Source organism: Aythya ferina (genome assembly GCF_964211825.1).
Source record: "Aythya ferina genome assembly, contig: HAP1_SCAFFOLD_29, whole genome shotgun sequence".
Classification (NCBI taxonomy): Eukaryota; Metazoa; Chordata; class Aves; order Anseriformes; family Anatidae; genus Aythya; species Aythya ferina.
This window is the reverse complement of record NW_028181463.1, coordinates 2,672,993-2,692,377: the sequence shown is the minus strand read 5'-3', so window position 1 is coordinate 2,692,377 and position 19,385 is coordinate 2,672,993. Positions and strand designations below refer to the sequence as shown.

The 19,385-nt window shown below is 48.6% G+C and overlaps 1 protein-coding gene across 1 annotated transcript; it reads left to right on the top strand.

Moving 5' to 3' along the window:
• On the top strand, positions 1 to 12,480 carry LOC311428148 (uncharacterized protein; the record flags this gene model as incomplete). The annotated part of the gene is made up of 3 exons (XM_084539697.1): positions 1 to 932; positions 5,495 to 5,600; positions 11,539 to 12,480. 3 exons carry the CDS (start codon positions 1 to 3, stop codon positions 12,478 to 12,480), a joined length of 1,980 nt encoding a protein of 659 aa, XP_084395823.1.
• Positions 12,481 to 19,385: the final 6,905 nt, after the last annotated feature.

Here is a 19,385-nt window from a genome sequence, read left to right as displayed (position 1 = left end):
ATGCCCAACCTCAGCTCTGGGAGTGAGTTCCTCCTACTGGCATTCGCAGACACGCGTGAGCTGCAGCTCCTGCACTTCGTGCTCCTCCTGGGCATCTACCTGGCTGCCCTCCTGGGCAACGGCCTCATCCTCACAGCCATAGCCTGCGACCACCACCTCCACACCCCCATGTACTTCTTCCTCCTCAACCTCGCCCTCCTTGACCTCGGATCCATCTCCACCACTCTGCCCAAAGCCATGGCCAATGCCCTCTGGAACACCAGGGCCATCTCCTATCAAGGCTGTGCTGCTCAGGTCTTCTTTTTTGTCTTCTTAGCTGGAGCAGATTATTCCCTTCTCACCGTCATGGCCTACGACCGCTACGTTGCCATCTGCAAGCCCCTGCACTACGGGAGCCTCCTGGGCAGCAGAGCTTGTGCCCAGATGGCAGCAGCTGCCTGGGGCAGTGGCTTTCTCAATGCTCTCCTGCACACGGCCAACACATTTTCCCTGCCCCTCTGCCAAGGCAATGCTGTGGACCAGTTCTTCTGTGAAATCCCCCACATCCTCAAGCTCTCCTGCTCAGATGCCTACCTCAGGGAAGTTAGGGCACTTGTGTTTACTGTTTCTTTATTTTTTGGATGTTTTGTTTTCATTGTGCTGTCCTATGTGCAGATCTTCAGGTCAGTGCTGAGGATGCCCTCTGAGCAGGGACGACACAAAGCCTTTTCCATGTGCCTCCCTCACCTGACCGTTGTCTCCCTCTTTGTTAGCACTGCCATATTTGCCTACCTGAAGCCACCCTCCATTTCCTCACCATCCTTGGATCTGGTGGTCGCACTTCTGTACTCAGTGGTGCCTCCAGCACTGAACCCCCTCATCTACAGCATGAGAAACCAAGAGGTGAAGGATGCAGTGAGGAAACTGTTTCAATACATGCTTCTTAAGCATCAGTAATGTGTTCAGAAGATGTATTTCTAATAATGTGGAATTTTGATTCATATTATGTTATTTCATTTTTATCTTTACTAGTGCTATCATAACACTATCATTGATAATAATCCTAACAGAAATAAAAGGATATTTGGGAAGATGATATAATATTTTTTTAAATTATTTTTCTCTGTTAATATTTTAAATATTTTTTTTTTATAATGCAATTCTTAGCATTCTGAATGTTACGTTTTGTGTTAGTTTTCACCACGTCATCTGTGACCCAGAGGCTTTCTCTGAATGTGTTTATCCCTAAATGACACCTGGCCTCTGTTGTGGCATCTTGTTTATAAAATGAAGTTGCTCAGTGCTCAGGGGTCTTCTTCCCAATCTGGAGTGAAGAAGACAATCAGGGAATACCAGGCTCAAGGCCTCGGTCTTGTACTTGGGTACCACCTGGACACAGGGGCATGAGGACATGGGGTGCTGGGTGAGGGAGTCAGGACTGAGTCGTCACTGGTGGATGCCCATTGCCCCTGGAGACCCTGACCTGTCAAGAAGCAGCTTCTTGGGATTGACAAGTGACAGGACTGGTGGCATCAAGGAGGTATTGCGAGCCACCAGAATATCCTAAGGGTTCTCCTGGGACACTGTGTGCCTTGTGTTGGGTGGGCAGTGAGTGGATCGTCACGGTAAAGTTAAGCCAAAGGATGCATAGGCTGGTGGGAGCTCTGCAGTGCCAGGACACACAGTAATTACCCATTAATTTATTTAGTACTTAATTAATAAAACAACAACTCATCAGCTCAAAAGATTCTATCCCTTCCGTAAAATGTCTCACATGAAGTGTAATTTCTATCATGAAGAAGTGTGATTTTTCAGGATGCATATTCATCGCAGGAGAAGAAATACTGGTGTTCACCTGTACTTGCATTGTCCTCACTTTTCTATCATGGTGTGCTCCCTCCTTCATCTTCCAGGCACAAAACTCATCTTGATTACACAGAACATGCTGAATGTCTCCTTTTACCAGCTGCCAGTCTGGACCCATGCACTTCCTATTGTTCTCCTGGTTTGCCTTCCCCTTACTCTTTAATCATTCAGACCTCTCTCACCAACCCAGTTGCTGCTTTGAGTTTCAGTGAGTTCAAGCTCACCCATCTCTCAGCAGTCTGTCTAATGGTTTCCTTAGCAAGACCCTCATAATTTATCATTGAATGAATATGATACGGATTTATATAAACACTATTTTTTTTAATTTCCTTTTAGTCATTTTAAAATACATCGTGTACTTAGCCATCCTTTTGGGAATATAAACATTACTGGAGGCAACAAAATAAAGAACTTGAGCTTTGTTTTTTTGAAAATTGCAAAGCCTCCCCAGGGACATGTTAGGGTAGATAACTGGAGGTCATCATTACAGACAGGCAAAGCACTGTGCTGAGAAAACTCTCGGTTGCTTTTCTTGAAGCACAGGGGCCAAGGCCTGACCCCTGGAAGTGGGAGGGGAGATCCTGCACCCCTACATCTGCCTCAGGGCTCTTCCTGGGGATCTGTGGGATGTGGTGGGCAGTGTGATGTCATGAGAAGAACACTGGTATGACACCTGCCAGCCTCTGCACAGGGTTGCAAGGAATCGATGAGGCCCCACCGTAATAAACATCTCTCCTCATAAGCTCTAGCCAAGGGGACAACAATGTCAGGGTTTTTGGGGCCCTGCATTCTTGCCAGCACCCTCTGCCTTCTCCTCTGCAGGCTTTGCTATGCTATCCAACATTTCTTTTTCTTTCCTTGAAATCTGCAGACACCCATCTCTGTTCACCCCCTTGCTCTCATCCTGGCATTTCAGTCATTTCACCAATGTCTCATCAACCCTCACCAGCTGTTCCTTGAAACACAAAGCCATGGTCTGATCACAGACACTCTTTGGTTGACCTCTGGCACCACAGCACAACCCTTTGAGGGACATTTTTTCCTCCTCGTGGCCAGTGCGTAACTTCCATGCTGCAGTCTGTGTCATTTTTTTTTTTCTCCTGCTCTTTCCTACTACCAAAGAAAGCTACATCAGGGTGGAAACCACTCCTGAATTAGGCATCCCAACTCAGCAGGCTCCTTGCGGCCTCTCAGCCAACCAGACACAAGTCACCTCAGCAGCAGCTTCCAAGCCATGGGCCTGCTGCTGGCCTTACAGCTTCTTGGCTAGACACAGCCAAGCCTTGTGCCTGCTGCTGCCCACTCATGGACTCAAGCAGAAGGGACAGGACAACCCATATAGGGGCCTTCTTTCTGCCTGGGTCCTCTGGGGGTGTAGGCAGAGGGGATCCCCCAGTCAGCATGCCAAGCAGGTGCCTTGTGCTGGCCTAGCAGGGCCACTGCCAGATGTCAGCCCAAAAGTGCAGCTCCCAGGGAGAAGGCAAGGGTGACCTGCCACCTCCAGACACAAGTGACCTCACAGTCCCTGCCACAGTCACATTCCTGCTGCTGGGGCAGGAGATCCTGAGGCAGAGCTGAGCTCCTCTGATCATCCCCACCCATCTCCTCCTTGTGGCCCACAAGCTGATGGATTTCATGATCTCAGAGTATCTGTCTCATATCTGTTGGCTACTCCTTTCCAGAGACTGACATGGCACCTAAGTCAGGATGGTGAAGAACACAAAGGCTGTAGGTGAACCCTGCACAATATGCCCAGCAGTTCTTGTACTACCCCAAAATTTTGTTTCCTGCCTCCAACTTTTGGATACAGAATGGCTTCTGTGTACCCAGGCTATCTTCTTCCAAACCCACATGCACGGTTCAGTTTGCCACAAGCGTCTTGGAGGCAGTGGCCCCCTCTGTATAGAAAACTGAAAGCAGTCCTAAAGGATGACTTCAGGCAAAAGCTGACACCTCTGACATGACAACCCCTATCCAAGACCTCTTCCTCTATGGGGCCTAGCAGGTACTTAGAAAGAGCCGATCTCAGAAACTACATGCACAGCAAGTGCCTTCTGCTGCCCTACCATGGACACTGGCAGATGTGAGCCTAAAGGCACAGATCCCAGCCAGGAGTCAAGGGTGACCTGTCAGCTACTTCAGAAAGCAGTCACCTCACAGGCCATTTAACAGCCATTAGCTTCCTGCTGGACTTAGTGCTTCTGATACACCACTGAGCTTATAATGCCACACCTACAAAACACCCCCTTTTTGGGCCAGGACCTGCCCAGGTAGAAGTGATCTGGTTGTGATCCTCCAAGCTCATGGCACACCTGCTGGGCTCCCAGCCTCTCTGACACTCAGGAGCCAGTTCCGTGCCGGTCCTGTGAGGTGCTAGGGCAGGAGGGATCTTGTAGGCAATGTTCCAGCCCCATGCCTGTTGGCGGTCTGTCAGCTCCTTGTGCACAGTGAAGATCACGCTCACATCCAGAAGTCGTGTGCCTGAAGCCAGCTTACAAGACACTCACGGGAAACATCCTTGCAGCCCCAGCCCCAGCTGGTGGTGCTGCTCTGCAGAGCGAGGGGGCTGTGGTGCCCAGAGCATGGGGGCACTCTGCAGGGCTGTGCTGGGCAGGCTGGGAGACAGACCCAGCTCATGGGGTCACTGCCATTGCCCCAGGGCTGCAAGGAATCACTCACCATGCTCCTTTGCTGGGGCTGCTCTGTGCCCTGGGGCTGCAGATCCCTCCTCTGCTTGCTCACGCCAGATTGAGCACTTGAGCTCTGCTCAGTCCACCTCGGAGGAGATCCCCCCTTAGGAGGGAAGTGCTGCAGTGGAGGCCAGCTGTGCCACTGCCGTGCCCACTGCTTGTCCCTGCCTGCAGTCCCAGCTCGGCCCCACAGCAGCACTGGCACCAAGCTGCAGGAGCAGCCAGGCCTGACCCCACCAGCAGGGCTCCGCAGGACAGGGCGGCAGTGGCAAGAGAGCAGCTCTGCATGCCCCAAGCGCTGGTGTTCCCTGGCCATGCTGCTGGGATGGGACTTTTCCTCTGCACCCCTGCACACAGACACTGCCCCTGCAGAGCCAGGCCTGGTCTCAGAGGAAGGCTTCTCTCTGTAGATTTCAGAGACTGATTTTTGAAAGTGTCATTTGTGCTGTTGTACTGTGGTTGTCAAGCATGTTGTGCTTTATCCTGGCAGACAGCTCAGCACCACATAGCTCATCCTCACCCCTGAAATGCTCATGTGTTGAGATAAGGATTGTTTGATTGGAAAGGAAAGGAAGAGATGTTGCTGCTGCTGCTGCTGATAATGATGATAATGTAGTTTATTAAATCATGCGATGACAGTGCAATTGCTCACCACACACTGACCAATACACAGCCCATCCCCAAGCAGGGGTCCCCCTGAACCTGGCCAGCCTGCCTCAGGATCTCCTGTGTAGGTCCTTTGACCTTGCTTTGTTTTATGTCAAAATCAGCGGTGGTGGGACTTCATTCAGTCCACAGAAGTCCACCATTATCTTCCACTCCCCATTAGAATTTTGCACTGTCCATATGGGACTATTAAAGGGTGAGAGAGCCTTGCTGATCACTCCTTGGCTCTCCAGTCAATGAACCAGGTCATGCAGGGGAATCAGGGAGTCTCTGTTAGTGTAATACTGCCTCAGGTGCACTGTTGTGGTAGCGATTGGCACCTGCTGCTCATTGACCATCAGCACGTCCACAGCAGAAGGGTCCTGTGAGAGAGTGGGCAAGGTAGACAACTGTTTAAAGGTAAGCCTTTGGATCTTTGGAGTACCCTTTCCTGAAGGACTCTATACTAAGGATGCACAGAGCTTCTGGGCCAGTCTCAAGGGGTTGCTTTTGCCACTCTCTCCCATTAGACTCACATCAGCCTCCAATACAGTTAACTACTGGGATTCTCCCATCATTCCAGAAATACAATTGGGTTCTGGCCCTTTTAGCTCGATGGCATTACACTACACTGTGCATTGGTGTCCTTTAAAACCTAACACCTGCTCTGGGTCTGATGTGCCAAGCGAGTAATCCTCAAAGTCCAATACACCCAGTTGCCTCCTTCCTCCCCCCTGTTGGAGGTAGAACCCCTCTAGTCCCGCTCATAGTATTCATTACTCTGTTTGGAGGACTGCCCACCAGAAACAGGAGCAACAATTTTCTCAGAAGAACCCCTTTTTGTGAATGTTTTTCCTTGCGCTTCATGTATCCATGCCTCTAGGATGGAGGTAGATTTTCCATCCCATTTACTCATGGCTTCTCCGCGATCACACAGTTAAAACCACAGAGCTGCACGTGGTATGTACCCACGATATCACCTTTCTTGAGTAGAGGGACACTTGCACCTGAGAGCTGAGGTATTGGTTCGTACAGGTGGGGAGGAAGATGTATTCTCTTGTAGTTCTTGGACCTACTCAGACAGTTTCTCCATAGACGAGACACAGGTTCGTAGGGAAGAAGAGAGACTTTCTTTGTAATGCCATAGCTGGCTAGCCGATTCATCCACCATGGGTTCCTCTTGGTCTTTCCTGGTCATTACTGCCAACGAATTGGCATATGATTATGGTGCGCTCTGTACAAACTTCTGTCACATGGGTCATGTGTACTTGACTTTATCTGGATCCTTGGACAGCTGTTAGTTTCTAGGTTTCTACAAATCGCCTTCAGCATGGGTAATTCCCTTAGGTACACGATACCCCTGTGCATGGTGGTCCACTTGCCTGGTTGACATAGAAGATCTTCCTTCAAGGGATACCTTTCTTTCAGGCCTGAGAGGATTAAGTTCCTTGTGCCCTTTTCCAATGGCTTTCTCAATCACCCCTCACGTACAGGAGGATCCCAGCTGCTTGGCTTCCCTGCCCTCTAAATCCAGACTGTTAGCCCCCTTCTCTCAGCACTGGAGCAGCCAGCTGACAATGTGCTCACCGAGATGATGGCTAAAATATTTTCCCATGTCTCGTAGCTTACACTGGGATAGGGATCACATGGTTTTTGATGCTTATATGACCTCTTCTTCTTGGTCATCCTGCTTCCATGATGGCCCAACTTAGGAGAAACCTGCCTCTTCTACTTCCTCCTCCTTTCTTGTCTGGGTGCCTGAGTTTCTTTCCTTTCTAAAGAAAAACTGACTATTACACCCATTGTTTTCTCTTGCATAAATAGGCATCTGATACTGGCACAGGCTGGTTCTCTGGCCCAGCCATGGGGCCCATTGCAGGTGCTGGAGTGGCTGCAGGGCCCATCGCTGGAGTTGTTCTGGCTGCAGGGCCTTCTGGATGTGTTGGAGTGGCTGCAGTGCCTATCGCAGGTTTGGGAGTAGCTATAGGGCCTGTCACGAGTGTCAATTTAACTTTGGGCCCACCTCAGGAGCTGGAGTGCCTGCAGGGCCTGTTGCAGGGTTTGGAGTGACTTTGGACAGGCCATATGCCTGTCATGGAGGAGAAGGGGGAGGTGCAGGAGAAAGAGAGAGGGAAGAAGTGGTGAAAAGCATCCCCCACTGTCCATCCCAGTTCCACCCGCCCTGCATAGGTTTACTCCCCAAGGAGAAAAGGCAAAGAGTTTAAAAGAGTGTAATTCTAAATAATTTCTAAGAGATGAAGAGATGGTTCCTGAGGTATGGAGGCAGCAATTATTTTATCCTGTCATAAGTCAGCATTATCCAATACAGCAAAACAATAACCTTAAACCAGCCCCCAGAACTGATAAAGAGCACGCCATGGATGACAATTAGTAATGTGCTGTACAACACAATTCTGAAAACAAGCACCACAGACCCCAGATCAAAAATATCAATGCTGTGATCAGCAACTGTTAAACTGATCTAATGCTTATAACAATTTACTTTTAAAACGCTGTGGTCAGCTCTGTCATCTCAACCTTTGTGCTCCATGCTAGGCACCAAAAAGCCTTGCTGTGGTTTGACCCAGCAGGCAGCTCAGAACTGTACAGATATTCATCCAATGGACTGCAGGAGAGAAGAGGGAGAAAAAAAAAAAAAAAGTAAAAGTTTATGAGTTGATATAAAAGCAGATTAATAGGACACAAAGGAAATAATAACAACAACAATAGCAATAAATTGTTATTATATATTTCATCATCATCACCATCACCATCATCATTATTATTATTATTATTATTATTATTATTATTATTATAGACAGAGATATAATTATTATTATGGCCTGGCACATCAGACCCACAAAATGTATCAGGCTCTACTAGACACCAGTGCACAGTGTACCCTAATGCCATCAAGCTAGAAAGAGGTCCACCTGTATGTCTGGAGTGACAGGGGGATCCCAACAATTAACTGTACTGGAGGCTGAAGTGAGTCTAACTGGGAAGGAATGGCCAAAGCACCCCACTGGGACTGGCCTGGAGGCTACGTGCGTCCTCGACATAGGCTGCTTCAGGAGAGGGAATTTCAAAGTTCCAAGGTGGGGCTTTGGCAGAGCTGTCTTGGAGACAAAGGACATGAAACAGTTGTCTACCTTGCTTGGCCTTCCACAGAACCCTTCTGTTGGGGGTTTGCTGAGGGGTGAAGAACAGCAGGTGCCAATGGCTACCATGGTGGCGCACCTGAGGCAGCGTCATGCTAACTGAGACTCCCTGACAACTGGAGAGCCAAGGTGTAGATGTAGAGCTTGGGAGCGTGGTTTAGTGATGGACTTGTCAGCACTAAGGTAAAGTTGCCTGACCTGGGTGACACGTCCCAGAGTAGTGTCAGGCACAATGCAATTCTTTTTGCCTTCTGCATCTACAGCACAGGAAGTAGGATTTTTCCCTGCTCTATTGACTGGGCAGCTCTTTTCACATTACTCAGTTTAGGTTTGTGTGGCTGGAGGGGGACAATTTCCCAAAAGAAGCCAAGCTCATGGGTACAGCTACAGCCACAGGAAGATTTTTTTTTTCACTTTTCACCCTGAGTTTTCCACAGAAGACCAAAGAGAGACCATGGATGTCCAGTTGTCTACTAAGATTCATTTAGAATTTCTCAGGATCAAACGGTCATTTCAAATTTCTTTTCTTTTCTTTTCTTTTTTTTCTTTTCTTTTCTTTTCTTTTCTTTTCTTTTCTTTTCTTTTCTTTTCTTTTCTTTTCTTTTCTTTTCTTTTCTTTTCTTTTCTTTTCTTTTCTTTTTTTCTTTTCTCTTCTCTTCTCTTCTTTTCTTTATTTTATTTTATTTTATTTTATTTTATTTTATTTTATTTTATTTTATTTTATTTTATTTTATTTTATTTTATTTTATTTTATTTTATTTTATTTTAATTTTTTATATTTTCCCTGATTATCTTAGAAAGCTTTTCATGTGCTGAACTGTGCTACAGTTACAGGAACAAAGACTACTGCTGGCAGTGGAGGTGTCAGACCTCCAGACTCTGTTTTTCTTCCCAATGAAAGTCTCCAAAGAAGTCCCCCTGGATCAATAGCAATAGGAGAATGATGCTCAAAACTGAAATACAGTAAAATTCAGCCTTTAAAACAAAAAAAAATATTTGTATTAGCTGCTTTTTTGAAATCTTCTTCCTTAACTACTTCATGCAAGCTCTGCCATTAGCTGTACAAGTCTTGAAGTCATGAAGAAAACTATGGAAGAGATGTCAGGAGTTTCTGCATTTTAATGAGTACCATGGTGTATTTTGGTCTGATGCTATGACGCTCAGGTACTGAGAGGAGAATAATGCAACTGCTAGAGAAAGTGAAGTCAGGAGGAAAAGCTGAAGTGACTTGGAGTATTAATGGGCCCCACGGAGGGCTGTTACTAATGAAGCCTCCCCAGGGCCTTGTTAGGGCAGATAATTGGAGGCCATGGTTAAAGACAGGCAAAGGCACTGTGCTGAAAATGTCTTGTATTCTTCTAATGAAGGAGAAGAGGCCTCATCCCTGGAAGTGGGAGAGGAGATCCTGCACTCCGACATCTGTGTCAGGGCTCTTCCTGGGGTCTGTGGGATGGGGTGGGCAGTGTGATGCCATGAGAAGAGCAGTGGTATGAAACTTCTGAGGTTCTGTACAACATTGAAATGAATCAATGAGGCCCCATCACAATGATTATAACATATCTCCTCCTAAGCTCTAGCCAAAGGGACAGCTATGGCTGTTGTCTCTGTTCCTCAGGCCTATGAGGACACAGCTTCTCATTAAAGCACCAGGGCCTCATTGCCTCCTTGCCGCCACCCATGAACCAGGCAGGGCTCATACCATTCTCCTCACTTGGCAATGCACATCCCCATCTCCTACTGACCAGGAAGCATCTTGTGGAAGGTGTGAAGGCTAAGGATCTCCATTCCCAGAGGACAATGGTCAAGGCCTGGCCCTTGTAATTGCTGACACACATCCAGTTTGTTTGTACCTCAGTGTCATCTTCACACAGCCTTTGTCTCCTTGTCCTCAGTGCCTCCAGAGTTCTGCTCTAATGAGCTCCAAGGGAGACTGTGTCAGTGCTGGCCCTCAGGGGGACACTGCAGGAAACTTGCCTCTGACTTGGACTTCTGGAGAAATGTCTTCAATTGTCTCTGAGTGACTGAGGTTCGTGGGCTCATCAGCAAAGCCCCCAGAGGGATGATTCCAGTGCCTTAGGCTGGTGCTGTGCTGCTGAGCTGGGCCAGACTTGTGGGACAGAGAGAGCTCGTGGCAAGAGGGCCGTGGTGCAGAGAGACAGCTGTGCCCAGGAGCAGCTCCTCTGCACAGCACAGCAGGGCTGGGGGCTCTGACCGCAGCTGGCACGGGGAGAGGAGAGGAAAGAGGGCTTGGAGGCAGCTGGGTGTGGGATGATGCTGAGAGCTGCCTGCAGGAGAAACCTGCACAGCCCTTGACAAGGTAAGTGCCTGGCTGCAGGGCCATGCAGCTGCAGGTACTGGAGGAGTCTCCTCTTGCTGGGTCTTGTTTCTGGGAGGGCAGTGGGCAATGCAGTAGGCTTTGAGAGTCCTGCTGGGTTGCAGTGCGAGGTGAGGAAGTCTGGCAGAAACCTCAAGTATGGCCATAGGCCAGGTCTCCCTGGTTTGCCCAGAACACCCTGCTCGAGCAGGCCATGTCAGGCTCTCTGTCAGCTGCCTCATAGTTCTTGCAGCCATGGAAAAGAAGACAAGCTCCCAAGCTCTGTCTGGCTTTCTGTGGCCCTCCTCCCTCAGCAGCCTTCTCCAGTGTCTTCTCCAGTTTTTCAGGGAAACAGTCTAATGGGATGGTCCTGCAACTCACATAGGGGTGACACAGGGCAGCTAAGAACAGGACTGCTGGGCAGAGCTGCTCTGCTTGATCTTCACCAAGGGACACTCCTACAGGGTATCAAGAGGAATGAACAGGAAATGTGAGGATGTTCAGCAACCCAATACCTGTCCTAGGCATTGCAGGGCCTACTGGGATAGAATAAAGCAAACAAAATCCCTACAGCTCAGCTCTGCACTCAGACGAGTTGTTTGCAACAACTAAAAAGTAGAAGGCACTTGAGGTTCCCTCATGTTCCTGCTTCCCTCCTGCTGAATAGGAGGAAGGAATGCTAGGGAGCCCACAATTACCCATTCTTCCAGTGCCACTCCCAGCTAGCACCAGCTACAGCTCAAGCATGAGAGCTGCAGAAAATGTCTTCACATACTGAAGCTTGGTCTGGGGTGTACTCTAAGGCTTGCAATAGTTCTTCCTCAAAGAAATCTTTTCTTTTTCTACCATTTTCTCTCAAATAGGCAGCCGTGTTCAATGTCAGAAAATGCCCAACATCAGCTCTGTGAGCGAGTTCCTCCTGCTGGCATTCGCAGACACACGCGAGCTGCAGCTCCTGCACTTCGCGCTCTTCCTGGGCATCTACCTGGCTGCCCTCCTGGGCAATGGCCTCATTATCACCACTGTAGCCTGTGACCACCGCCTCCACACCCCCATGTACTTCTTCCTCCTCAACCTCGCCCTCCTCGACGTGGGCTGCATCTCCACCACTCTGCCCAAAGCCATGGCCAATGCCCTCTGGGACACCAGGGCCATCTCCTATCAAGGATGTGCTGCTCAAGTTCTCTTTTTTGTCTTCTTCTTTGGTTCAGAGTATTCAGTTCTAACTATCATGGCCTACGACCGCTACATTGCCATCTGCAAGCCCCTGCACTATGGGAGCCTCCTGAGCAGCAGAGCTTGTGCCCAGATGGCAGCAGCTGCCTGGGGCAGTGGCTTTCTCAATGCTGTCCTGCACACGGCCAACACATTTTCCCTGCCCCTCTGCCAAGGCAACTCTGTTGACCAATTCTTTTGTCAAATTCCACAAATCGTGAAGCTCTCCTGTTCAGATGCCTACCTCAAGGAAGTTGAGCTACTTGTGTTCAGTTTTTCTTTTGTATTTGGTTGTTTTGTTTTCATTGTGTTGTCCTATGTGCAGATCTTCAGGGCAGTGCAGAGGATGCCCTCTGAGCAGGGCCGACACAAAGCCTTTTCCACGTGCCTTCCTCACCTGGCCGTGGTCTCTCTGTTTGTCAGTACAGACATGTTTGCCTACCTGAAGCCCCCCTCCCTCTCTTCCCCATCCCTGGACCTTTTGGTGGCAGTTCTGTACTCAGTGGTGCCTCCAGCAGTGAATCCCCTCATCTACAGCATGAGGAACCAGGATCTCAAGGATGCCTTGAGGAGACTGATGACTAGAGATGTTACAAAATCAAAAAAATAGCCCATTTTCTTCTGCATATGACCCAGAATGCATTGCACAGATACACACATAGAGACATGAACACGAGTGAGCACAAATGCCATCAGCCATTCCTACAAGTCTCATGAAGGCCAGTGGGGCAGACAGTGTCACGAGGTTAATTAACATGCCTTGGGAAGTCACCTTTATCCAGCTCTGAGATGTGCTTGCTTGAAGCAAGGTCCCTGTGACCATTCCTCATGCTTTGGGGCACCTCAGAGAAGGGCAGAACAAGGCAAAGCACTGCAGTGCTGAGGTGCCTCCCAGCCTATGGCAGTGGCTGCAGGAGCCAGAGGGACACTGCAGACACTGCAGTGCACTGTGCGTGGTGTGCAAGGCAGAGACTCGTGTCTCTCAACAGCCCTGTGTGTATAAGGAGCGTGGGAGGCCAGCTCAGATGCGGACACCTCACAGAACACTGTCGTTGCCCTGTGTGACTCCAGAACCAACCCCCAGTGTCTCTGTGAGGTTTCTGTAACCCCCCACCCCCTCACAAGCTCATTGAAGATGCCCCTCTCTGCTATGTCACACTACCCTGCCTTTCTGGACCAGGCCATCAAGCGTTTGGATCAGAAAGATTTCTGGGGACTTGGAAAAAGCAGACAGCAAAGGCATCTTCAGGAAGGACAAGAAAAAGGACTGGGAGATTTGCAGTTGTCACCTCTGCCCATGGGAACGTGATGGGGAAAGTCCTGCCGCAGGTGAAGCCGTAGGGGAGGGCAGAGAAGGGAATGTGGTGAACCTGGATTTGGCAAGGCCTTTGCCATAGTCTCCTGGAGTCTCCCTTTAGCCACATTGCTGATATTCACACTGAAGAAGGGGATGAAGTTGGGGGGGGAGAAGTTGGCTGGACATTAGTGGTACAAAGTCCTCCTGCCAGCCAGTTACCAGCAGCATCCTTCAGTCATGGGCACTTGGACCAACACGTTTGACCCTTTTTTATCTCCCTTTATGATGGCATGGAGCACTTTTCCAAGTCATCATCTCATCAACATGAGTTATTCTTTAATTCAGTGACTTCTTCCCTTGGAGTTCTGCTTGAAGACAGAAGAGGTGGAGGAAGAAGAAAAAAGAAAAAAAAAAGTTGGGAAATATCTTTTGGTAAATGTTTGCATAAGACTATTCACAGAAAAAGCATACAATTGTAGATAATCCTTGTCCACAGTGCTGTCAATAATAAATAAAATAAATAAATAAACAAATAAAATAATAATAATAAAAAACCTATGAGACTAAATCAAGAGAATTCATAGAAAAATAAAAAGCTGGTGGTTTTGCCATAAAAGACTCTTTCAGCTGTTACTTAGAGTCCTTTTACGCACAGGTTCCCATTGTTTCCTAGATCTAGTTTCATGGCTGGTTTCCATTCTCTATTCAGAGGTGGCCACTGCCTCCAGGATGCCCTGGGGTAGCCAAGGAACGCAGATGGGACAAGTGACATGAGGGAGCACTTTTGGAGCGCAAGCTGAGGTGCATGAACTGAGGCTAGGCCCTACAGGGGCTGTACAGGGCTGCTAAGCACAGAATCATAGAACTGCTCATGTTGGAAGGGACCTTAAAGATCCTGTGGTTCCATAAGTTTCACATACACCCAAATCTCAAGCCTGTGCCACACCAGTGCTGGCCTAGGCCTTTTACTTCAAACGTAGGCCTTTTCCTGCAGCATATACCACGTTGGTCATGGCACAAAAATACAGTTTCTACACCAGTGATATGGAGCCTCCTTCATGTGAGGCCGCATTTCAGTGTCCTTTGTGCTGCTTGCAGGGTTTTGTCTCATGGATGAACAGAATCCCAGAATCATCTAGGCTGGAAGAGACCTCCAAGATCACCTAGTCCAACCTCTGACCTACCACTAACAAGTCCTCCACTAAACCATATCACAAAGGATCACTGAGTATTCTGAAGCCCAATACCATGTTGTTGTTGTTGTTGTTGTTGTTGTTGTTGTTGTTGTTGTTATTATTATTATTATTATTATTATTATTACTTTCCCTCTGAAGCACAATCACAGAATCAGAGAATCATACAACGGTTGAGTTGGAAAGCACCTCGACAATCATCTAGTTCCAACCCCCCTGCCATAGGCAGGGACACCACCCCCTAGATCAGGTTGCTCAGGGCCTCATCTAACGTGGCCTTGAACACCCCCAGGGATGGAATATCCACAGACTCAGCCACAGCATTCCACTCCCTGGAATGCAAGTCATCAAGTCCCATAGACTTGTACTTCTTGAGCTTCTTCAGGTGGCCTCAAACCTTCTCTTCACTTACAACAGGTGGGAATTTGCACCCCCCAGCATCTATCTATGGGTTCAGAGAATGAAAGACTTGGGAAGCCTGACTGGCAGGGAAGACTGAAGAAAAGAAGTTGTTGAGTCCCTCAGGCTTCTCCATGTCTGTCATTATCAGTTCACCCTTCTCATCCATCAGAGGTGGTACACTCTCCTTGGCCTTTCTTTTCTGAGCAAAGTACCTATAGGATCTCTTCCTGTTATGCTTTTCATCCCCAGATAAGCTGAGTTCCATCCATGCCTTGGCTTTCCTTATCCCATCCCTGCACATCTGAAACTGAAGCATGTGAGAGGGCCTGGGAAAAGTAGACTGGGATCCACAGAAGCCATTTGGGAAACAAAACATGTAGGTTGGAAGCATGATTATGTGGAGGTGCAGAGCTGATGGGCACATTGCTCAGGATGCGCCTAAAGATCTTTGTGTCCTTTTCCCTCCTGACTACAATGCCACTTCCTTCTCAGGAATGGAGGAGCCAACAGAGGTGAGACAGATACACTGAGATGTTAAATGTCATCAGAAAGCTGATCCCAGTAAGATATGGGGAGGTCAGGAGCAGCAGTGAGATTATGGGGTGGGAAGAGGAGCATGGCCAGCAGAAATTAATGATTTCATAGAGGTAAGAGCATTCATGCAATGCCAGTAGTGCATTAAGACTGGCTTAAAACAGTCATATATGGCCCTTACTTTACTTAAGCTAGTAATTTTAACGCTAAATAAACCTAAATTCTACTACGATAAACTGAAATAAATCAATTTTCTCTCTTGATAATCGTAATCCTTTCACTTAACACATACATTAAAATGCCTTATTTAACCCTAGACTCCTTGATAGACAAAAAACACCAATTAACCACAGAGCTTGTCCATACCTTAACCACAGACCTGACAGCACAAGCAGAACACCAAACACTCCTACTAAAACTTGGCTGAATCTGTAACACAGAAAGTGAAAAAGAGATACCGAAGGGGCTAGAGAAATCTCAGATCTACCTCAGGATCTCATGGCCCTGCAGGAGGAATGTGACTGTGGCAGTGACTGTGAGGTCACTTGTGTCTGGAGGTGGCAGGTCAGCCTTGACTTCTCCCTGGGAGCTGCACTTTTGGGCTGACATCTGGCAGTGGCCCTGCTAGGCCAGCAGAAGGCACCTGCTTGGCATGCTGACTGGGGGATCCCCTCTGCCTCCAGAGCCAGGACGACCCAGGCAGAAAGAAGGCCCCCAGATGGGTTGTCCTGTCCCTTCTGCTTGAGTCCATGAGTGGGCAGCAGCAGGCACAAGGCTTGGCTGTGTGTAGCCAAGAAGCTGCAAGGCCAGCAGCAGGCCCCTGGCTTGGAAGCTGCTGCTGAGGTGACTTGTGTCTGACTGGTTGGCTGAGAGGCCGCAAGGAGGCTGCTGGGTTGGGATGCCTACTTCAGGAGTGGTTTCCACCCTGATAGAGCTTTCTTTGGTCGTAGGAAAGAGCAGGAGAGAAAAAAATGCCAGAAAGTGTGCAATGGAAGTATGGCACCAGCCATGAGGAGGAAGAAATATCCAGGGAAACAACTGGTCTTGCTGCTAGTAACAGAGGCAAAGAATGCATTAAGTGTCTCATCCCTTGTCACCATGTTTTTCCCCCAAATTCCAATAAAGCATTATGATTCTCCCTAATCTTCCTTCATTTAAAGTATTTTTATTTATTTATTTATTTATTTTTATTGTCTTTGACAGTTATAGATGGATTGAGCTCCAGATGGGCTTTGGCCCGTCTAATTTTGACCTGCACAGCCCCATAACATTCAGGACACAGCTCCAGACAAACTGACAGCATGCATGAGAAGAAAGCGCAGCAAATGTGGAACCTGACAGCCTTCCGTCCCCTACCCTTCTGTGATTGTGCTGCAATTCCATTCAACTGGTTACTCCTGAATTATCCAAATTTCTCTGCAACTCTTGCTACTGCTGCTGTCTGGTTAGAGATAGCAGAATTACACTAAGGTTGAACTGCCTGCCTGCTGACATTGCACATTGGGACCCTGCTGAGTGAGTAGTGGCCAGGAGGAGGAGGCCCTGGGTACAATGAGGGATGCCATACTAACAGTCGTGCTTGCTCACGAGGAACCAGGCCAGCTTCCTACAGAGCTGCCTTACGAGGAGCATGGCCACCAAGAAGATCTGAGTTATCATGCTCAGCTCAGATCTGCTGTGACAGCACAGAGATAAGGGCCTGCAGCCAAAAAGGAAAGATATGGAGGTCTCGGAGTCCCTAGCAAAGCCATGTATAGACAGGGTAGAGGGCTGTGACAAGGCTGAAAGTCCCAAGAGGACCAGGTCTTTGTGTCCATGGCTATGTCTGTTTTCTCTGTCACTGAGACCTACGAGGAGACAGATGATCATTACAGCATCATGGCCTTATTGCCTCTTTGCCCTCACCTAAGAACCAGGCAGGGGTTGTACCATTCTCCTGCACTTGACAATGCACATCCCCATCTCCTACTGCCCCACAAAGAGCCCTGAGCAACCTGTTGTTATAAATGGCTCAGGATTCAAATTAGGATTAAATAAAAAAATAGGATTTATTGAAAGAATATAAAGGAATAGAGGTAAGCAAACAGCGCTGGGTGCACCGGGAGTCTCCGCTCCACCAGGACGCACACCAGTTACATCAAGCAGCTGATTTTTATGCTCCTAGACTAATACATATTCATTACTACTTCTAAAAAAAATAGATTATTAAAATTAGCTTCCGGGGTGCAGTCCCTCCTACTGGAGAATGCGCAGTCTCCTCTGGGGTCTCTTCTGGGGGTCTCTAAGGGTCTTCCATGCTGAAGGCTCGCAGTCTTCCTCTCCCCCTTTGTACTTACTGGGCACCATCCCAAGTTTACAGAACACCTTCTTCAAATCTTGTCTCCCAGCCGTCCTTCAGCTTCTTTCTCCTTCCTCTTTATCTCTCGGCCCCCCCTAACCAGATACCAAAGATCCACATAGTATCCCATAACCGTCACTAGTTTTTATCAGTTGTTCTAAAACTCCCAGACACACGAGTAATTAAAACATTCTTCCCCAGCCATTCACAGACACATCTATAGCAGTGTTAGAAATAGAAGTCCGGAATAACAAAAGCAAACAGGTTCATAAATTTAAGAAGTGATAAATTGACTAGAATGAGGAATGAAGGGGAGACTGGGACACACTGCATCTGTGGTTCAAGAATTGAATTGCCAGTGCAGGGCCCAGAGGCAGACAGGATTCAAACAGAATTGTTCTTTATGGACACGAATTGTTAAAACATTCCTCACACTGTCAAGGAAAGGATCTCCCTTCCGAAGCACTTGGAGTCAAGGCCTGGCCCTTGTGCTTGGTGACACACATCCACTTTTCCTACACATCAGTGTCACCTTCACATTGCCTTTGTCTCCTTGTCCTCACTGCCTCCAGGGTTCTGCTCTAACGAGCTCCAAGGGAGGCTGTGTCAGTGGTGGCCCTCAGGGGGACACTGCAGGAAACTTGCCTCTGACTTGGACTTCTGGAGAGCTGTCTTCAATTGTCTCTGAGTGCCTGAGGTTCGTGGGCTCATCAGCAAAGCCCCCAGAGGGGTGATTGCAGTGCCTTGGGCTGGTGCTGTGCTGCTGAGCTGGGCCGGGCTCGTGGGACAGAGAGAGCTCGTGGCAAGAGGGCCGTGGTGCAGAGAGACAGCTGTGGCCAGGAGCAGCTCCTCTGCACAGCGCAGCAGGGCTGGGGGCACTGCCTGCAGAGACAGAGTGCTTAAAGGCAGGCAGAAGTGGCAGGATGCACAGAGCTCACTGGGGGAGAACACTTCCCAGCCCTGAACCCGGTAAGTCTCTGGCTGGAGGGCAATGCAGCTGCAGGTCCTGGAGGAAGGAGAAGCCGGGGGTGCAGACAGGGGTGTGCAGGGCTTTGGTGCAGAGCAGGGTCCCTGCACTCAGCCTGCCTGGGTGCCCAGGGGCTTGGGCAGAGGAAGGGTAGTGCAGGGGCTGCCTTCAAAGAGAAGGCACTTTCTGCACTCTCTGCCTGCCTCTTCCTGCTCTGATTGTGGGGCAGGCTCTATGTTAATGCGGTAGTTGGATTTGCACTGGTGACTGAGCTTCCTATTGCATTGAACTGAGACACAAACAGTTTAGTGATGAACGTGAGAGTATCCCTTCTTTTCTGTCTGCTTACAGACTGCACCAGGGCTTTTCTGAGCTGTTCTTTAGGAGCTGCAGACAGGGAGATGTGGTTTTTCAGCACAGCCTCTGTGTGCATCCATCCCCAAGGTGAGTGGTGCAAGCAGCCAGCCGCTGGGCACCAGGGAATGGACAGAGCAGCCCTCCTGGATGTGACCTCTGGCTGGGCTTTCCCCCACAGCAATGACATTTGCCAGTGCAGTGGAGCATAAGTGGCACACTGGGGGCTGATGGGCAGAATTGGCTGCTGTGTACAGGATACTCAGCAAGCACAAAGCAGGGCTCCAGACAGGGAGATAGACAAAGGTCCTCTTGAAAACAGGGAATGTAAGGCTTTCACTCGGAATTGAATTTTAGTCAGAGACTTTACTCATAAGACTCTATGTATGTATATTTGTTTCTCATTTTGCAGTCTCCATGTCCAAAGCAA